Raw genomic sequence first — 20,811 nt, 5'->3', positions numbered from 1 at the left:
GTAGAATTTAGCAAGTCATGAAAATCAATTACATTTTTAAAAGCAGCCGACTCACATCAACCTGTTTCACAGCCTGAATATTAAAATACTCTCTCAAAGTCGGCAAATCTGACAAATTCTGCATGGCAGTGTTGCATAATTACAGTATAAAAAATTGTTTCCTGATTTTTTTGGTGCGGTGCACAACTAGCTGGGCCAAAATTTGCTGTGAACCTACAGTATCTCACCAAAGTGAGTACACCCCTCACATTTTAGTGAATATTTCCTTATATCTTTTAATGGGACAACACTGAAGAAAATACACTTTGCTCCAATGTAAAGTATGAAGTGTACAGCTTGTATTACAGAGTAAATGTGCTGTCCCCTCAAAATAACTCAAAACACAGCCATTAATGTCTAAACCGCTGGCAACTAAAGTCAGTACACCCCTATGTTAAATTCCCATAGAGGCAGGCAGACTTTTATTTTGAAAGGCCAGTTATTTCATGGATCCAGGATACTATGCATCCTGATAAAGTTCCCTTGGTCCCCACATCATCACATACCCTTCACCATACCCCCACATCATCACATACCCTTCACCATACCCCCACATCATCACATACCCTTCACCATACCCCACATCATCACATACCCTTCACCATACCCCCACATCATCACATACCCTTCACCATACCCCCACATCATCACATACCCTTCACCATACCTAGAGATTGGCATGGGGTACTTTCCATAAAATCATCTCTCAATGCAAATCAGACCAGCTATTAGGCTAACTGACATAAAACCATGTTAATCTCTAGGTATGGTGAAGTTTTTTTACATGAATTACTCTTTTTACATGAAGTACTCTACTCATTACTTTTTAGAATGTTGATTTGAGTCCTCCCTCCCTCGCTGTGTTTGCTGCAGCTGTCCTCTCTGAAGGATCTGTCCGAGCGGCTGAAGAAGCAGCTGAGCAGAGAGAAGAGTGGACGGGTCAGAACCAAACTCAAAGCCCTCCTCCAGCAACGGGACAGGATCAAGGAGCTGTCCGTCAAACGCAGGGAGGAGCTGGAGCTCTCCAGGATGCTGTGCATCTTCAACCGAGATGTTGCCGAGGTAACTAACTGACCAATCAGTCAGAGTGTCTCCATCCGTTTATATTACAATATTGTTACGATGCAATTCCCAAGCTGCAGACGAAATAGAAATTAATAATAGGCCTACACACAGTGAAAAATACAGTTTTTCATTTTCATTCAAATTTGTAATGGGAACACAGTTGATGTACATAATACAGCACAACAAATATGCATCTTTTTCTGATTTAAAGATAGTAAATATATACGTAGAAAAGAATAAAATGAAGCAGGGAAATAAAATTCAAAAATTCAAAATAAATGCTATAAAAAGTGGACTAAATTCATAAAAAGAGAAGCGCCGCCTGCTGCTATGGAGACGTATTACTTTTCGTGCACGTGCGTCTCCTCAGTGTGTTTTGAGGCATTTTTTTGGACCTCGGGGACCCGACTGATCAGTCCGACTGACTTTACTGCCGACGGTCGGCCGTCTGGTTGGTGTGTAACAGCTCTAAGTGCGCTGACACACAGAGCCGATTATCGGCCGTCTGACAGTCTGGCGAGATCGGTGACTCGAGTCTGTTCGTTGTGTTCTGTGCCGTCGTCCGTTGGAGGAGCCGTCGGCCTTCATTTTGGCCGACCTGACATGTTCAGTCGGAGACAGGACAGTCGGGACTCACCCGGAAATGGCGAGCGGATGAGCCGCTCAAAATCTGACGGAAATCTTTTAAACTGACCTTTGTTGATCTGAAATGAAGACAGATTCAGCAACTGCACGGCCTATTTCTCTCTTCAAATGTTTTCAGAAACACGTTTCGGTGAACTATTTTAGTCCAATATGAGATCGTATTCTGAACGAGCCGCCATGACAGTCTGGCTGTGAATTTCCGGAGAAACCAGACCCACGTGACGCGTTCGTCCAATCAGCTGCCGGTTTTCATTTTCTGGGAAACAATACAGAGCAGCGCCGCCTGCTGCTATGGAGACGTATTACGTTTCGTGCACGTGCAGAGCGTACGCTCAAGTCGGCGTCTCCTCAGTGTGCTTTGAGGCATTTTTTTGGACCTCGGGGACCCGACTGATCAGTCCGACTGACTTTACTGCCGACGGTCGGCCGTCTGGTTGGTGTGTCAGCACCTTAAGAGACCCAGTTCACACTGTTTATGGTTACCAATTTGACCCTTATCTTCTAAAGTTTAAAACAGAAGGCTAAAAGAAGCCCCAAAAGAAAATAGCTTCAGTGTCTCCAAAGTTTTCAGCTGTTCCACATGGAGAATCTTCTAAATTTAACACAAAATGTAGAAGAATATAATTCAAATCATATTAAAAGGTAATTTTTGCCATTACAAACCAACCAAGGAGTAAAGAAAGAAAATAAAGGTAAATGAGGTAGCCAAGAGAAGACTTTGCGTCTGTGTTTTTGAAGCGATTCCCTGCGTGTGTTTTGTGTTTCAGGCGGAGGAGTGGGTGTCTGAGCGGAGGCAGAAGATGGCGGAGGACGGTAAAGCCGACCTCAGCAACCTGCAGGCCAAGATGAAGCTTCTCCAGAAACATCAGGTGTTTGAGGCCGAGATCCTGGCGCACAGAGAGATCATCAGCTCCGTGCTGCGGGTGAGATCACCTGTTCTCTTAAAGGTGCCGTAGGTAGGATTGTGAAGATCCAGGACAAAAATTTGAACATTGACAACTTCTCAGACCCTCCCCCCTTTCTGCTAAAGCCCAAAACGGTCTCCTAAGCCTAAGACCGCCGTGTTGCAAGTAGCTGAAAGCGAATCTTTGGGCTTAAAGATGCAGTAGGTAAGACTTATGAAACTAACTTTCTGTCATATCTGCTGAAACTGACCCTTTGTTCCAGTAGAACTACAGGAAGCAGGTCATTTAAAATAAATCCAGCTCTTCTGGCTCCACCTACAGCCTGGAGAGAGATTTACAACAATCCACCACTCCCTGTTCAGATGCACCAATCAGGGCCAGGGGGGGTGTCTAACTGCGTGTCAGTCACTGCTCATGCACACGCATTCATTCTCCCTTGTGGGGGGAGGGGCTTAGGAGACCGTTTTGGGCTTTAGTAGAAAAGGGGGAGGGACTGAGAAGTTGTCGATGTTCACATTTTGTGGCTAATTCCTGGATCTGCACAATCCTTCCTACGGCACCTTTAACCTGACTTGTATCTTTTTTAAACTCCAGACTGTGTGCGTGTTAAAGTCCCGGCTGTTAGATGAGGTTTGGGGGAGGGGATACACTGTACAACTGTGTGTACTTGTTTAACAAAATTACACAATAAAAAATCTTGGCTTCAAAGTTCAGGGTGCAGACTGTCTTGTTGTTGTTGTTGTGCCTCCAGGCCGGAGAGGAGCTGGTTTCCCTTCGACACCCGAGGTCCAAGGTAGTGAAGAGGAGCGCAGCCGCCCTGCAGCTCCACTGGGAGGAGCTGAAGAAGGCCATGGCCACCCGAGGGAAAGATCTGGAAGATAACAGAGACTTCCTGGAGTTCTTGCAGAAAGTGGAAGAGGTGGAGGCTTGGATCAGACAGAAGGTAGGAGACTTGGGGAGGCCTGGAGGGTTTCCTGCCAGTTTCCTGTGTGTTTACAGCATGTTTCCTGTGTTTACAGCATGTTTCCTGTGTTTACAGCATGTTTCCTGTGTGTTTACAGCATGTTTCCTGTGTGTTTACAGCACGTTTCCTGTGTGTTTACAGCGTGTTTCCTGTGTGTTTACAGCGTGTTTCCTGTGTGTTTACAGCGTGTTTCCTGTGTGTTTACAGCGTGTTTCCTGTGTGTTTACAGCATGTTTCCTGTGTGTTTACAGCATGTTTCCTGTGTGTTTACAGCACGTTTCCTGTGTGTGTTTACAGCATGTTTCCTGTGTGTTTACAGCATGTTTCTTGTGTGTTTACAGTGTGTGTTTACAGCATGTTTACAGTGTGTTTACAGTGTGTGTTTACAGCATGTTTCTTGTGTGTTTACAGTGTGTGTTTACAGCATGTTTCTTGTGTGTTTACAGTGTGTGTTTACAGCGTGTTTCCTGTGTGTTTACAGCATGTTTCGTGTGTTTACAGCATGTTTCTTGTGTGTTTACAGTGTGTGTTTACAGCATGTTTCTTGTGTGTTTACAGTGTGTGTTTACAGCATGTTTCTTGTGTGTTTACAGTGTGTGTTTACAGCATGTTTCTTGTGTGTTTACAGTGTGTGTTTACAGCATGTTTCCTGTCTGTTTACAGCGTGTTTCCTGTGTGTTTACAGCATGTTTCTTGTGTGTTTACAGCACGTTTCCTGTGTGTTTACAGCGTGTTTCCTGTGTGTGTTTACAGCATGTTTCCTGTGTGTTTACAGCATGTTTCTTGTGTGTTTACAGTGTGTGTTTACAGCATGTTTCTTGTGTGTTTACAGTGTGTGTTTACAGCATGTTTCTTGTGTGTTTACAGTGTGTGTTTACAGCGTGTTTCCTGTGTGTTTACAGCATGTTTCGTGTGTTTACAGCATGTTTCTTGTGTGTTTACAGTGTGTGTTTACAGCATGTTTCTTGTGTGTTTACAGTGTGTGTTTACAGCATGTTTCTTGTGTGTTTACAGTGTGTGTTTACAGCATGTTTCTTGTGTGTTTACAGTGTGTGTTTACAGCATGTTTCCTGTCTGTTTACAGCATGTTTCCTGTGTGTTTACAGCGTGTTTCCTGTGTGTTTACAGCATGTTTCCTGTGTGTTTACAGCACGTTTCCTGTGTGTTTACAGCGTGTTTCCTGTGTGTGTTTACAGCATGTTTCCTGTGTGTTTACAGCATGTTTCCTGTGTGTTTACAGCATGTTTCTTGTGTGTTTACAGTGTGTGTTTACAGCATGTTTCCTGTGTGTTTACAGCAAGTTTCCTGTGTGTTTACAGCGTGTTTCCTGTGTGTTTACAGCATGTTTCCTGTGTGTTTACAGCGTGTTTCCTGTGTGTTTACAGCGTGTTTCCTGTGTGTTTACAGCACGTTTCCTGTGTGTTTACAGCGTGTTTCTTGTGTGTTTACAGCATGTTTCTTGTGTGTTTACAGCATGTTTCTTGTGTGTTTACAGCATGTTTCTTGTGTGTTTACAGCACGTTTCCTGTGTGTTTACAGCATGTTTCTTGTGTGTTTACAGCACATTTCCTGTGTGTTTACAGCACGTTTCCTGTGTGTTTACAGCATGTTTCTTGTGTGTTTACAGCATGTTTCTTGTGTGTTTACAGTGTGTGTTTACAGCATGTTTCTTGTGTGTTTACAGTGTGTGTTTACAGCATGTTTCCTGTGTGTTTACAGCGTGTTTCCTGTGTTTACAGCAAGTTTCCTGTGTGTTTACAGCACGTTTCCTGTGTGTTTACAGCACGTTTCCTGTGTGTTTACAGCACGTTTCTTGTGTGTTTACAGCATGTTTCTTGTGTGTTTACAGCATGTTTCTTGTGTGTTTACAGCACGTTTCCTGTGTGTTTACAGCACGTTTCCTGTGTGTTTACAGCATGTTTCTTGTGTGTTTACAGTGTGTGTTTACAGCATGTTTCTTGTGTGTTTACAGCACGTTTCCTGTGTGTTTACAGCGTGTTTCCTGTGTGTGTTTACAGCATGTTTCCTGTGTGTTTACAGCATGTTTCCTGTGTGTTTACAGCATGTTTCTTGTGTGTTTACAGTGTGTGTTTACAGCATGTTTCCTGTGTGTTTACAGCGTGTTTCCTGTGTGTTTACAGCAAGTTTCCTGTGTGTTTACAGCACGTTTCCTGTGTGTTTACAGCACGTTTCCTGTGTGTTTACAGCACGTTTCTTGTGTGTTTACAGCACGTTTCTTGTGTGTTTACAGCATGTTTCTTGTGTGTTTACAGCATGTTTCCTGTGTGTTTACAGCACGTTTCCTGTGTGTTTACAGCGTGTTTCTTGTGTGTTTACAGCATGTTTCTTGTGTGTTTACAGCATGTTTCTTGTGTGTTTACAGCATGTTTCTTGTGTGTTTACAGCACGTTTCCTGTGTGTTTACAGCATGTTTCTTGTGTGTTTACAGCACGTTTCCTGTGTGTTTACAGCACGTTTCCTGTGTGTTTACAGCACGTTTCCTGTGTGTTTACAGCACGTTTCCTGTGTGTTTACAGCATGTTTCTTGTGTGTTTACAGCATGTTTCTTGTGTGTTTACAGTGTGTGTTTACAGCATGTTTCTTGTGTGTTTACAGTGTGTGTTTACAGCATGTTTCCTGTGTGTTTACAGCGTGTTTCCTGTGTGTTTACAGCATGTTTCCTGTGTGTTTACAGCATGTTTCCCATGTGTTTACAGCACGTTTCCTGTGTGTTTACAGCACGTTTCCTGTGTGTTTCCTGTGTGTTTACAGCATGTTTCCTGTGTGTTTCCTGTGTGTTTCTTGTGTGTTCACTGTCAGGAAAAGAGGTTACAATACAGGTCCATTTTTATGGAGGTACAATTATGCATCTTCCATTGTACATTGTGGACTTTCCGAGGTGTAAGGTACATATTTGTTCCTTACATATTTGTACCTTAATGTTTAAATGTAAAACAGCAGGAATTAGTGGATGCTCATTCACAGCATGTTTCCTGTGTGTTTCCCGTGTGTTTTCAGTGTGTTTCCAGCATGTTTCCACCGTGTGTTTCTGGCGTGTTCGCTGTGTGTTTCTGGCGTGTTCGCCGTGTGTAATGTCTGCCTCTGACCTGTGTGTGTTGCAGGAGGTGATGATTAATGTCGGAGATGTTGGGAAGGATTATGAACACGGAGTTCAGCTGCTGAAGAAACTCGGCGAGTTCAGGGGAAAAGGAGACGGGGTGAGGGAGCAGTCGTAAAACTTGTGTGATGTCAGCTTGTTAAATGTGAACATCGTCTAGTTCCTTCTCTCCTCTGGGACAGTAAACTGAATATCTTTGAGTTGTGGACAAAACTAGACATTTGAGGACGTCATGTTGGGCTTTTTGGGAAACTCTGATCCACATTTTTCACAATTTTCTGACATTTTAGAGACCAAACAACTCATCCAATCATCCACACATTAATCAACAGTGAACATTGTTTTTATCCGCGGTACAATAAAAGCTTAATTATGAAATTAAGAGATTCTATCCACTGAAACGCTAGAGGGCTTTTAATTTGAAATACCTGTCTCTACTATAAGAATGCTAGAGCAGGATGCCTACAAGATACATATATAAATATACACATGAATACACTGAGGGTATATTTAATGTGTAGGACGTGACGGTGGACGACGCTCACATCACAGCCATCAACCGACTGGCAGCCCGACTGGAGAAGAGACAGAGCGCCGAAGAACTGCTGACTGTTCGACAGAGGAGACAGCAGCTCAACGACAGGTAACAAACAATGGCTGCTTTCTGATCGCCTATAGGTCTCTGCGAAGTGGACTGCGCAGGGCACTGGTTCTCAAACTTTTTTCAATAACGTCACACATTTGAATTGTTTTTTTAAGCCATAAGAATAGGTCGAAAATAGTAATGAAAACTTAGAAAAAAACACAGTAGAAAGAAGGAAGGCAACACTAGGGAGACAAAAGAGACAAAATATTCAAAAAGGCGACAAACTTCGAAAAAAGTGAAAAAAAAAGCCAGTAGAAGTAACTACGTACCCCCTGCAGTCCTCCAGAGTACCCCTAGGGGGACACGTACCCCCTGCAGTCCTCCAGAGTAGCCCTAGGGGGACACGTACCCCCTGCAGTCCTCCAGAGTACCCCTAGGGGGACACGTACCCCCTGCAGTCCTCCAGAGTACCACTAGGGGGACACGTACCCCCTGCAGTCCTCCAGAGTACCCCTAGGGGAAATGTACCCCCTGCAGTCCTCCAGAGTACCCCTAGGGGGACACGTACCCCCTGCAGTCCTCCAGAGTACCACTAGGGGGACACGTACCCCCTGCAGTCCTCCAGAGTACCCCTAGGGGGACACGTACCCAGAGTACCCCTAGGGGGATACGTACCCCCTGCAGTCCTCCAGAGTACCCCGGGGGGACACGTACCCCCTGCAGTCCTCCAGAGTACCCCTAACGGGACACGTAACCCCTGCAGTCCTCCAGAGTACCCCTAGGGGGACACGTACCCCCTGCAGTCCTCCAGAGTAGCCCTAGGGGGACACGTACCCCCTGCAGTCCTCCAGAGTACCACTAGGGGGACACGTACCCCCTGCAGTCCTCCAGAGTACCTCTAGGGGGACACTTACCCCCTGTAGTCCTCCAGAGTACCTCTAGGGGGACACGTACCCCCTGCAGTCCTCCAGAGTACCTCTAGGGGGACACGTACCCCCTGCAGTCCTCCAGAGTACCACTAGGGGGACACGTACCCCCTGCAGTCCTCCAGAGTACCCCTAGGGGGACACGTACCCAGAGTACCCCTAGGGGGATACGTACCCCCTGCAGTCCTCCAGAGTACCCCGGGGGGACACGTACCCCCTGCAGTCCTCCAGAGTACCCCTAACGGGACACGTAACCCCTGCAGTCCTCCAGAGTACCCCTAGGGGGACACGTACCCCCTGCAGTCCTCCAGAGTAGCCCTAGGGGGACACGTACCCCCTGCAGTCCTCCAGAGTACCACTAGGGGGACACGTACCCCCTGCAGTCCTCCAGAGTACCTCTAGGGGGACACTTACCCCCTGTAGTCCTCCAGAGTACCTCTAGAGGGACACGTACCCCCTGCAGTCCTCCAGAGTACCTCTAGGGGGACACGTACCCCCTGCAGTCCTCCAGAGTACCTCTAGGGGGACACGTAGCAGCTTGTTGAATGTGAATGTTTTCTAGTTCCTTCACTCCTCTGTGACGGTAAAATATGTCCTCCAGGTGGAGCAAGTTTCACGGAGATCTGAACACTTACAAGAGGAAGCTGGAGGGGGCGTTGGTGGTCCACGCTCTGATCAGAGAGCTGGAGGAGGTCCGAGACAGAGCCAACGAGAAGGTCAGTCACCTGATGCCTGATACCTTAAAGCGACATGTCAGATGGCCCGCTGAGACTAGCTTTTACCGTAGCCTGAAGTTTACACGTGTTGATCTCTTTAAGGAAATAGCAGAGCTGGTGTGTGCGTGTGTGTGTACGTGTGTCTGTCTGTGTGTTTGTGTCTCTGTGTCTCTGTGTGTGTGTGTGTATGTGTGTGTGTGTGTGTGTGTGTGTGTGTGTGTGTGTGTGCATGGCTGTGTGTGTGTGTGCATGTGTGAGTGTGTGTTTGTGTCTCTGTGTATGTCTGTGCGTGCGTGTGTCTGTCTGTCTGTCTTTGTATGTGTATGTGTGTGTATGTGTGTGTGTGTGTGTGTGTGTCTGTCTGTCTATGTGTGTGTGTGCTTGTTTTACTATATTCGTGGGGTCCAAAAACCGGGGAATACAGTATACTTGTGGGGTCCGGACAGCTTTGTGGGGCCAAAATGCTGGACCCCACAAGGTTAAAGGTCTGTTTGAGGGTTAAGACTTGGTTTTAGGATTAGGGTTAGAATTAGGTTATGGTTAGGGTGAGGGTAAGGGTTAAGGTTAGGGTAAGGGGCTAGGGAATGCATTATGTCAATGACGGGTCCCCACAAAGATAATGAATGTGTGTGTGTGGTAGAGTGAGTGAGAGAGTGATGGTGATTATCTTCAGAGCGAGTAGCGACTCTAGAGTCATAGTGAGAGAACCAAAGTGTCTCCCCTGTTCTTTTTGACCACGGTGGGAGATCTGGAGCAGGAGAAGTTAACCCTCTCCTTGATTTCATGTTTATGGAGAAGGAGAACCAGGAAATGAGTCGGGGGGTGGGGGGGGAATGCAACGCTACCAAACCACAGCCGAGCCACGTGTAGTTAAATTTTTTCGAGAGGTGCACGTCAGGCTACTAAAACAAATCAGGCTTAACGTCCAGCGTGTGTGTGCAGATGCTGCTGCTGCAGGGTCAGGACTGCGGGTTTGACGTGGACAGCGTGGAGAATCTGATTAGACGCCACGAGGAAACGGAGCGAGAGGCCGGCGTCATCCTGGAGAGGTCAAAGGTGAGTTACAGGACTCGTTTCAAACATCTACGAGACTTTTAAACCATCGACCGATACTGTTTTTTTTTTTTTCAGGTACAATCCGATACTGATTATAAGCTGTTGATGAAATTGATGACCAATGTTTGAAACTGATATACATTTACAGTAAAAATGAAAATCTTGAAATCAAAATTAACATTCTGAAATGTTACAAACCCACTGTCTATGAAGTACACACACTGGAATGTAACTAAGTACATTTACTACAGTACTGTACTTCAGTCCAAACGTTGAGGTACTTGTACTTTACTTGAGTCTTTTGTTTTCATGCCACTTTCTACTTCTACTCTGCTACACTTCAGATTTATCTTACACACACACACACACACACACACACACACACACACACACACACACACACACACACACACACACACACACACACACACACACACACACACACAGTGACACACACATACATACACACACACACACACACACACACACACACACCCACACACACACACACAGTGACACACACACACACACACACACAGTGACACACACACACACACACACACACACACACACACACACACACACACACACACACACACACACACACACACACACACACACACACACACACACAGTGACACACACACACACACACACACACACACACACACACAGAGACACACACAGTAACACACACACACACACACACACACACACACACACACACACACACACACACACACACACACACACACACACACACACAGAGACACACACAGTAACACACACACACACACACACACACACAGACACACACACACACACACACACACAGTGACACACACACACACACACACACACACACACACACAAACACACACACACACACACACACACACACAGACACACACAGACACACACAGTAACACACACACACACACACACACACACACACACACACACACACACACACACACACAAACACACACACACACACACACACACACACACACACACACACACACACAGTAACACACACACACACACCTTTTCATGTCACTTTCTACTTCTACTCCGTTACATTTCAGAGAGAAATATTGGACTTTTTACTCCACTACATTCATCTGTTACAGCTTTAGTTACTAGTTACTTTAGTTACTAGTTACTTTACACATTAAGATTCTAAAGTAAACTAGCCGACAATATAACGACTACAAGTCCAGCTGAGATGATCAGACCTTAAACACACCACTGGTTGGATCCTTTACACACACTACAATGTTTTAATACTTTAACTACATTCTCCTGATGATACTTACACACTTTTACTGAAGTAACATTTTAAATGCAGGACTTTTACTTGTAACAGAGTATTTTTACAGTTTGTGTTTTACCTAAGTTAAGGATCTGAATACTTCTTCCACCGCTGCATATTAATAGCAAAGATGAATTTCTTATTTTGTTATCAGTGCTTGTACGGTGAGGTTGTCACGGTGAGTGTGTGTCCGTGTATTATGTACTCAGGCTCTGGAGACGGAGGTGTCGGACCACCTGAAGGCTCGGTCGGTGATGAGCGACAAGCTGAAGAACAAACAGAAGGAAGTCCAGAAAGCTCTCAAGACTCTGGACAAGCAGGTGGAACTCAGGTAGGGAGGATCTAGTTCATCCTTCCTGTCCGTCCACACCGCCGCCGACTTGATCTTCTAAAGATACAGGAAGTCATTCATTTTCAATGGAAGCTGCTTCTCTCAGCTGCAAGGAGCGGAAAATCTGTCAATCGCCAGCGTCAATCAGAAAGTTGAAAGTAGGTCAACTTTATGGTAATGAGCTATGCCGCGGTTCAGCGGCAACCAATCAGAATATAGACGTCCTTCACGCTGGCTGATTCCAGAGAAACATACGATGTAAACTTTGGTTCCTACCAAAACATTAGTTCAGAGAAAAAGGAGGAGAAGCTCATCATGGCCGTTGCTGGGTTACCTATCATTTATGATATTTGCGTATAGGGACCAGTTAACGTTACCTGCCGGTCACATGGTCTCTAAACAGTCCGCTCACGGTGAAGTCCTGCACGGATCAACAGCTGGCGGCTGCTCGCTCTGCCTGCACGCTGCTGTGGTTCAGCGGCTAACGAGCGAGCTAACTGCTAACAGACACCGCTGCGACCAACAACCAATACACATTCTGTCATTATATATGTCATTTATAAAAGGTTTCTAGTGTCAGTGTATTGGCCGTGCAGTGGCTGCTTGATCTTTTTCCATGATGAACATAGAATGCTGCTACGTCAGAGCGGCCAAAGCCTCAAACAGCTTCCCCGGACTTTCTGACCAGCGTCCTCGACCGGGCGGCCAGAGCTTCTTTGCAGCTCAAGTCGGCGGCGGTGTGGACGTACAGTTACTGACCGCCAGAGGCAGTGCTTAACAGTGAATATATTCCGTATCGCGCTTGCGCAGGTCGAGTATTTATATCAACAAAGTCACCTGTGACCTCGGGGTGACTCTGGCCAAGGTATTAAGTTTGGGCGTCATCCCCGAGCTCCATCCATCCACCTTCGTCCGCTTATCCGGTGTTGGGTCGCGGGGGCAGCAGCTCCAGCAGGGGACCCCAAACTTCCCTTTCCCGAGCCACATTAAAGGAGAATTCCAGTCAATTTAACCCGTAGCTCTGTTGTTTGGAAATGTGGAGTGCTGTCAGTAGCAAAAAAAACTAAACCAATCGGTGCTGCCTACACCGTGTTATCCTCCTGCTAGTGTTAGCACCCAACAGGCTTAAACAGGGCAAGTTTTAAACATATTTTTAGCCTCTAAACATGCTCGAAATGTCATTACAAGTGCCTCCCCATGTGCAGTGATTCCTTCTGAGGGAACACAGTGAATCTGACTGCAGTAGATGTGACAGAAAGGCATAAAAGTTGTGTTAATCCAGCCAGTGCACATACCTCTGTTAATTTCCTGTTTTCCAAGTCCCTCAGAAGGAATCACTACACATGGGGAGGCACTTGTAATGACATTTCGAGCATGTTTAGAGGCTAAAAACATGCTTAAAACTTGCCCTGTTTAAGCCTGTTGGGTGCTAACGCTAGCAGGAGGATAACACGGAGTAGGCAGCACCGATTGGTTTAGTTTTTCTCGCTACTGACAGCACTCACCATTTCTAAACAACAGAGCTACGGGTTGTGGAGCAACTATGCTCGAACCAGAGCAGTTTGGACCAATCAAATTGTCAGGGCGGCTTTATACGATAATGGACAGATGATCAACAGTAACGTGATCAACCCCGTCACCAAAGAGCGCTTGGGTTGAATTCGTTTACAACAAAGATGGCTGCCGCAGGAGAATTGAGATGTGTAGATTCCGCCTTCGCGTATGTTATAGCAGATAGTGAGGAGATGTTTTTTACAGTGTGTTCAGGGGACAGGCAGCTAGCAGATAGTGAGGAGATGTTTTTTACAGTGTGTTCAGGGGACAGGCAGCTAGCAGATAGTGAGGAGATGTTTGCTGTATGTGACAAAAACATGTTGTAGCCTAAAAAACACGTGACATTGCTTAGAGCACCTTTAATTAACTTTGTATCAACTCATTTGGCAATGGCTTGAATGTAACGGCTGTTCATTAATATAAAAAAGTTATGCACTAAAGCTATAACAACAGTGATATTGTTTGTTCAGGAAGGAGAAGCTGCACGAGGCCCACCAGCTGCAGCTGTTCAAAGCCAACCAGCGCCTCCTGCTGGAGTGGAGCGTCAAACAGAGCGGCGAGATGGCGGAGAAAGGCCTTCCCAAAACCAGAGCCGAGGCCGACCGGCTCATCGTGGAGCATCAGGACTGGAAGGTGAGAGTCGTCTCCAGAGTACCAGTTCTCTTCTACTCTGAAGATTGATAAAACCAAAGGTGACCGAGCTTTTTCTGTCGCTGCTCCCAGTCTCTGGAACAGCCTCCCGTCTCACATTAAATCAGAGACGCCCTAACTCAGTTACTTCCTGTCTCTGTGTCTCATGGGGTTGTCCCCGTAGTCACCAGAGTAAATATTGGAGCCATTCTTCAACAAGCCACATATCTCCAGAACATTCTGACAAAAAAATTGCATTTTTCAGACGGACACATCAGGAGGAAAATAACTTCGTTCCAGACCTGTTTCTGACTCATAAATTCAGACTTCCAAACCATTATTCCTTCTTTCCTAACCGGCAATTTCCACTGGATGCGTAACGTCTGCAGAACGTCTCCGGAACGTCTCCGGAGTCATTAGGTTTCCATTAAAGTCAGTGTGTGTATTTCCACTGACTGCAGAACGTCTGCGTCCCGACTCCGTCCCAGCTCCGGCGGTCCCAGCCGGAGAGCTCCGCAGCAATTCAGCACACGGCAGATAGTGGGGGACAGGAAGTCGAGCACAGAAACAAAATAAAAATCCGTTAATTTTCAAAGTAAAATCCAGCGTGCTCACGGCGGATCATATTTCCTGCACTACACCTTGAAAACACAGCTCAGAGTAGTTTCCCCTCTACTCCTCTGGATGAAACTAACTGCTGGTGGTTTTGTGGTTCTGTTCTACGTGAATTCGTGAGATCTCGTGGGTCCTCGTGACTACAGCTCTCAGTCATGGCCGCAGCCGTGCCGCAACAAATCCAGACCTGGTGGGTATTGACGGACGGTGGAGCACGCAGCCGTTCAGCAGACGTTCCACATCCTGTGGTAATCCACAGTAACTCTCTATTTCTTAAATTGACTTTGGTTTCATCATGTTTTTGTACAACGCATTATCATGAACAGGTCCGTTTGATATCGTACCAAAACGTATGATATCTTACGAAATTAGGAGACTGCCGGCTGGTCATGTGACGCCGGGTAGCTACTAGAGTGCGGATCGGGCCACATTTTTTTGTCCGAGTCCCGCGTCCGACACAGTTAAAATCTCATTTTTTTCTCATCCTAATGACACATGTACATTTGTTTGTGTGGAAAGCTTTTCTAAAGCAGCTGTAGGAAGTAAGTAAGTAAAGTTTATTTCTATAGCACATTTAAAAACAGCTCGCGCTGACCAAAGTGCTGTACATAGCGCATTAGCCACAGGGTCGTAAAATAAAATAAAATACACTTACAAATCAGTGATTTAGGCTAAAACGACATCAAAAGACAAACACTTCATTACAAACACAGCAGGATAAGACAAATTAAGATGCCGGGAAGGCCAATGTAAAAAGGTGAGTGAGGTGAGAGAAGGGGAACTTCTGATGTCAGGCGGCAGTCGGTTCCACAGCTGAGGGCCAGCAACAGAAAAGGCTCTGTCACCTTTTTGGTCTTAACCAAAAAGGTGACAGAGACCGGGACCGTGGGACACAGAGGAGGCCTTGGCTGGAGGATCTGAGGGACCTGAATGATATCTGCTATGTAGCTGGGGGCCAGGGCGTGAAGAGATTTAAAAACCATCAACAGTATTTTAAATTGTATCCTAGACTGGACAGGAAGCCAGTGCAAGGTGGCTAGGACAGGTTTAATGTGTTCACGCTTTTTTGTGTTCGTGAGCAGCCTAGCTGCTGCATTTTGAGCCATCTGAAGCCGTGCCACCAGAGTCAGAGGGAGGCCAAAGTAGAAGGCATTCAGAAATGTCAACAGATGAGTTCATCAGCGCACACGGGGCAACAAGCCCACGTTAACACAGGCGCGCACAAGACGCCCAATAATAAGCTGTTTTTAAAATGTTCAGTGCTTTATTGCGTTGATGTGACCGAGCCTGACCCAAACCTGAACACCATTTCTAAATATCTGTCTGAACCCGGCCAGGACGGTGGGGACGGTGGGGACGGTGAGGACGGTGGGGACGGTGAGGACGGTGGGGACGGTGGGGACGGTGGGGACGGTGAGGACGGTGGGGACGGTGGGGACGGTGAGGACGGTGGGGACGGTGGGGACGGTGAGGACGGTGGGGACGGTGGGGACGGTGGGGACGGTGGGGACGGTGGGGACGGTGAGGACGGTGGGGACGGTGAGGACGGTGAGGACGGTGGGGACGGTGAGGACGGTGGGGACGGTGGGGACGGTGAGGACGGTGGGGACGGTGAGGACGGTGGGGACGGTGGGGACGGTGGGGACGGTGGGGACGGTGAGGACGGTGGGGACGGTGGGGACGGTGAGGACGGTGGGGACGGTGAGGACGGTGAGGACGGTGGGGACGGTGGGGACGGTGGGGACGGTGAGGACGGTGAGGACGGTGGGGACGGTGGGGACGGTGAGGACGGTGGGGACGGTGGGGACGGTGGGGACGGTGGGGACGCGTACCTACCAGATTTCGTCATGAGTCATTTTGTACCCACCACTTTTTTTGAAAACCTCGAGCTCAGTTTAGTTAAAAAAAAAGTCCATAAGACATAATTCTTGAGCGACAGATGCCAAAAAATCCACACACACACACACACACACACACACACACACACACACACACACACACACACACACACACACACACACACACACACACACACACACACACACACACACACACAGTAACACACACACACACACACACACACACACACACACACAGTCATACACACACACACACACACAGTAACACACACACACACACACATACACACACACACACACACACACACACACACAGTAACATACACACACACACACACACACAGTGACACACACACACACACACACACACAGCCTGTCGGGACATTCTGCTTAACGTGAAAAAGCTTAACGTGGTTTCTAAACAACAATCAATCATCACCAAATTCCTCATGGCCATATCTTGTCATGAACACTTACGTCTGTCAAAAGAACTAAACCGAAATCCAACGATTATAGAAGTTATCTCACATTAGCGTTGTCTTCTTCATTGGTGCCTATGGCGAGGAAAAAGCTTGTAAACAATGATCAATGATTACCAAATGTCTCTCTCATATTGCTCCTCATAACCACTGAAAACTGTCAAAAATCGAACCAGAAATGTGGTGATGATTGATCGATGTTTAGGTACATTAAACCACGTTAATCTTTTTCACGTTAGGACTTATAAAGCCCATGAGAACCGTGGGGAGTCAACCCACAGCCGCTCCGCTGCCCTGCAGCAGAAACGCTTAAAATCAGATAACGTCCATAATAATTGGTCTTTGGGTTCGATTTTTTTGTCAGTTTTCAGTGGTTATGAGGAGCAATATGAGAGAGAAATTTGGTAATCATTGATCATTGTTTACGTACATTAAACCACGTTTTTATTCATTAGTAAGCTACAGGACAGTCTTTCTAAACATCACCTGCGCAAAAGAGAAAAAAAAATATGAATGCGTCATTGTCCCCAGCACATTTCAAACCAAACTGACGCCCATGCCGGGTGCACTGCAGAACGTTAGCGTGTTGCTAACGAGCGAAGTCAACTGAAATCAGCCAAAACTGTGTAACTAAGACTGTGCAACTAAACCCAACTAAATATAATGTAAACAACCTTACTGTTGTGAAAACGTCCTCTCAAACTGTGCAAAGTTCTGCAAACTCGTCCTCCTGTGTAACTGCTGCTGCGTTTGTTTAGCTGTTGCGTCTGCATATGCCGCGGCTTTTTAAAATGTCTCTGCTGCTTCCGCATGAATCAACCTACCCTCAAAGATCCGCTCTGATTGGATCTCTTCCCAACTTGTCCCACAAAAAAGAGTGGTTCTGATTGGATCTCTTCTCCATTCGTCCCTCCCTAACATTTTCGTCTCATTTTTATTTGTTGACTGAAGTGTCTGTTATATTTCGTCACAGTCTCCGTCATCATATCTGACTTTTTATTTAGTTTTCGTCCGCGAAAAAGGTTCGCTGACGAATATTTTTCGTCATAGTCTTCGTCAACGAAATTAACACTGGACCACTGAACTGGACTAAAGCCTGTTTCAAGAAAAGTTTGGTCCTCACCGCCATCACAGTGCTGAACAAACTGTAATACTGCCACCACCACCTCAGATGCTTTGTAGTTTTTCATATTTGATGTGTCTATATGGGTGTCTTAATGTGATGTGATTTTCTGTTTTGTATACGTGTTACATGTTTTATGTGTTTTTATATGTGTTTTTGTGCTATGGAACATGAAAAGAAGATGTGTGGAAATGATTATCCCTATAATATATGGGACAATAAAGACTATCTTTATAAATAAAGAGGACTTGACTTGATGTTAACTGTAATTTCCAGACGGAGATCGACGCCCGTGCCGAGCGCATTGACTCTGTGCGGGACTTCGGCCTGGGTCTGATCCGATCGGGTCACGGTTCCAAGGCGGCGATCCAGAAGGCCCTGAACCAGCTGGAGGAAGCTAAATCCGGACTGGACCGAGTCTGGCAGAACCGCAGCAAGACCCTGGAGCAGGCCCGAACCCTACAGGTGAAGATTAAGACTCTATGTAGGGGGGCAGTTGTCCTCGACTGAGAATTTTCATATTCGAATCAGAATTATCAGAAATTATTTTGAAAAAGTCTTGCCTATCGTCGACTGATTGTTGAATCGTGTAGGTGGGGGTGACAGTCGGTCTTGGGTCATGGAAAGTGTGAGAGCAACTTTCTGACGACGTTTTTGATTCCTTTCGTCCTTTGGAATGCGTCTTGGTCGACGTGCTTTAACAAGACTCAACGGTCAAAAAAACGTACGGCTACAAACCAAAGGCCCAAAACTGAAGGAAAATATTGACAGAAACTTCGAATAGAATGACAAAAGTTGATGGTTGATGGGGAAGACTACACAAGGGTTAAAAAGCAGCTGAAGACTAATGTTTGTAATTTTGTGTTTTTACGTCTTTTCGTTTTTATATCCATTGGTATTTTATTTCTTTTTTGCGTGCTGATTTTGCTGATTTGGTCTAATTTGAACAATTTTATCATGAGAAGCAGTTTGTGACTTTATCTGTAAAAGGTTCTATATCAAATAAACGTATTATTATTATTATTATTATTATTATTATTATTATATAAATGATGGGTTGTCCATCCTGCAGGTGTTCCTGTCTTCTGTAGAGCAGTGTGAGAGCTGGCTCAACAACATGGAGGCCTTCCTCTCCAACCAGGACCTGGGGGTAAGAGCCACCTTTCTGATGTAGAAAAGGTCATTTAAAAAGTTCCCCATGTTTTTGTGTCTAAGTGACTAATGTGAACAACACTTGTTTAAATTGGTTAAAACAAGCTGCAATGTAACGTTAAACTGTCCATTAGCGTCTGTTGTTGCCGCTGACAGACTCAGATTATTATTCTAAGTGTCTGACAACATTATGAAAGGATCCCTACAGAGATAGACCTTTTAGTTAAAGAGTAAGATCCTTTTAGTTTAACATGAAACAGCCCCGAAATCACCATCACCAAACTCCACCAGACTCCATGTAAATAATCAGGACTTTTAGCGTGTATAGAGCCAGCATATTTCCACCAGACTCCATGTAAATAATCTGTGATTTTATCATCGTAAAACACACTTCATTCAAAGTGGACAGAAACTAAATAAAACTATCAAAAGCCGTCCTGGTTCATCTTTCCACTGTTCCAACAATCACCACTCTGGTTTGGTTGAAATAAACCCTTAATTCACCCATTTTCATGTGGAAATATGCTGGCTCTATACACGCTAAAAGTCCTGATTATTTACATGGAGTCTGGTGGAAATATTCTGGCTCTATACATGCTGAAAGTCCTGATTATTTACATGGAGTCTGGTAGAAATATGCTGGCTCTATACACGCTAAAAGTCCTGATTATTTACATGGAGTCTGGTGGAAATATGCTGGCTCTATACACGCTAAAAGTACTGATTATTTACATGGAGTCTGGTAGAAATATGCTGGCTCTATACACGCTAAAAGTCCTGATTATTTACATGGAGTCTGGTGGAGTTTGGTGATGGTGATTTCGGGGCTGTTTCATGTTAAACTAAAAGGATCTTACTCTTTAACTAAAAGGTCTATCTCTGTAGGGATCCACCCCATGATGTTGTCAGACACTTGCCGTTTACAGTGTTCTTGGTCAATACTGGACCAATTTCAAAGATTTTGGTCACTGAAGAATAGCTCAGCCTCAGTTTCTTTTTCTTCTCTTGTGTGAGCACAGAGCTCGGTGACGGAGGTGGAGACTCTGCAGAGGAAGCAGGCCCAGTTCGTGGAGGCTCTGGAGGCTCAGGTGGAGCAGCTGGACGAGGTGGACAAACTGGGCCAGAAGATGATCCAACAGAAACACTACGACTCCGACAACATCCGAGCCAAGAGCAGAGCCCTCGCCGCCAGGTGAGGGAAAGCACAGATATCATCACATCCTTGTTATCTTAAGTCTTTCTTAAAGTGCTCATATTATGCTTTTTGGCTTTTCCCCTTATTGTGTTATATATCTTTTTTTTGTGCATGTTATAGGTTTACAAAGTGAAAAAGCCCAAAGTCCACCCCAAAGGGACTTACCATCTCCAACAGAAAACACTGTTCACAAACTGCTCCAAACAGCTCTATTGTAGTCCAGCCTTTACTTCAGAGACAAACGTGGTCACTTTGGAACACATGTTATAATGCTCACCTAGCTGCTAGCATGGCATGCCCTCATACTCTGCTTCTGACTGGCTAGTAGTCCTTACCTAGGTACTGTCAGGGCACGCCCTCATACTCTGCTTCTGACTGGCTAGTAGTCCTTACCTAGGTACTGATCATGTGATCTTACCTAGCTACTGAGCATGTGCGACTGCCAACAAAGATGTTCCAGCAGTGAGAGGTCTCACTCTGTAGCTAAAACAGAGACCTGAACACAGGGTGAAAAGAGGAGCTGCAGCAATGAGCAGTA

The 20,811-nt window shown here is 45.7% G+C and overlaps 1 protein-coding gene across 1 annotated transcript in view; it reads left to right on the top strand.

Moving 5' to 3' along the window:
* The window catches only part of sptbn5 (spectrin, beta, non-erythrocytic 5), a 137,427-nt gene that overhangs the window by 72,118 nt on the left and 44,498 nt on the right, over window positions 1-20,811 (top strand). The window contains exons 43-54 of the mRNA XM_035994943.1: window positions 913-1,101; window positions 2,517-2,672; window positions 3,406-3,597; window positions 6,741-6,836; window positions 7,258-7,379; window positions 8,850-8,964; window positions 9,907-10,020; window positions 11,545-11,666; window positions 13,691-13,853; window positions 18,203-18,391; window positions 18,999-19,076; window positions 20,098-20,270. Coding sequence (XP_035850836.1) covers window positions 913-1,101; window positions 2,517-2,672; window positions 3,406-3,597; window positions 6,741-6,836; window positions 7,258-7,379; window positions 8,850-8,964; window positions 9,907-10,020; window positions 11,545-11,666; window positions 13,691-13,853; window positions 18,203-18,391; window positions 18,999-19,076; window positions 20,098-20,270 — 1,709 coding nt within the window. The remainder of the gene's footprint in view (window positions 1-912; window positions 1,102-2,516; window positions 2,673-3,405; window positions 3,598-6,740; window positions 6,837-7,257; window positions 7,380-8,849; window positions 8,965-9,906; window positions 10,021-11,544; window positions 11,667-13,690; window positions 13,854-18,202; window positions 18,392-18,998; window positions 19,077-20,097; window positions 20,271-20,811) is intronic.

This window comes from Sander lucioperca, chromosome 18, assembly GCF_008315115.2.
Source record: "Sander lucioperca isolate FBNREF2018 chromosome 18, SLUC_FBN_1.2, whole genome shotgun sequence".
In the NCBI taxonomy this organism is placed as follows: Eukaryota; Metazoa; Chordata; class Actinopteri; order Perciformes; family Percidae; genus Sander; species Sander lucioperca.
The sequence above is the reverse complement of the archived record's forward strand: the minus strand, read 5'-3'. Positions and strand labels throughout refer to the sequence as shown.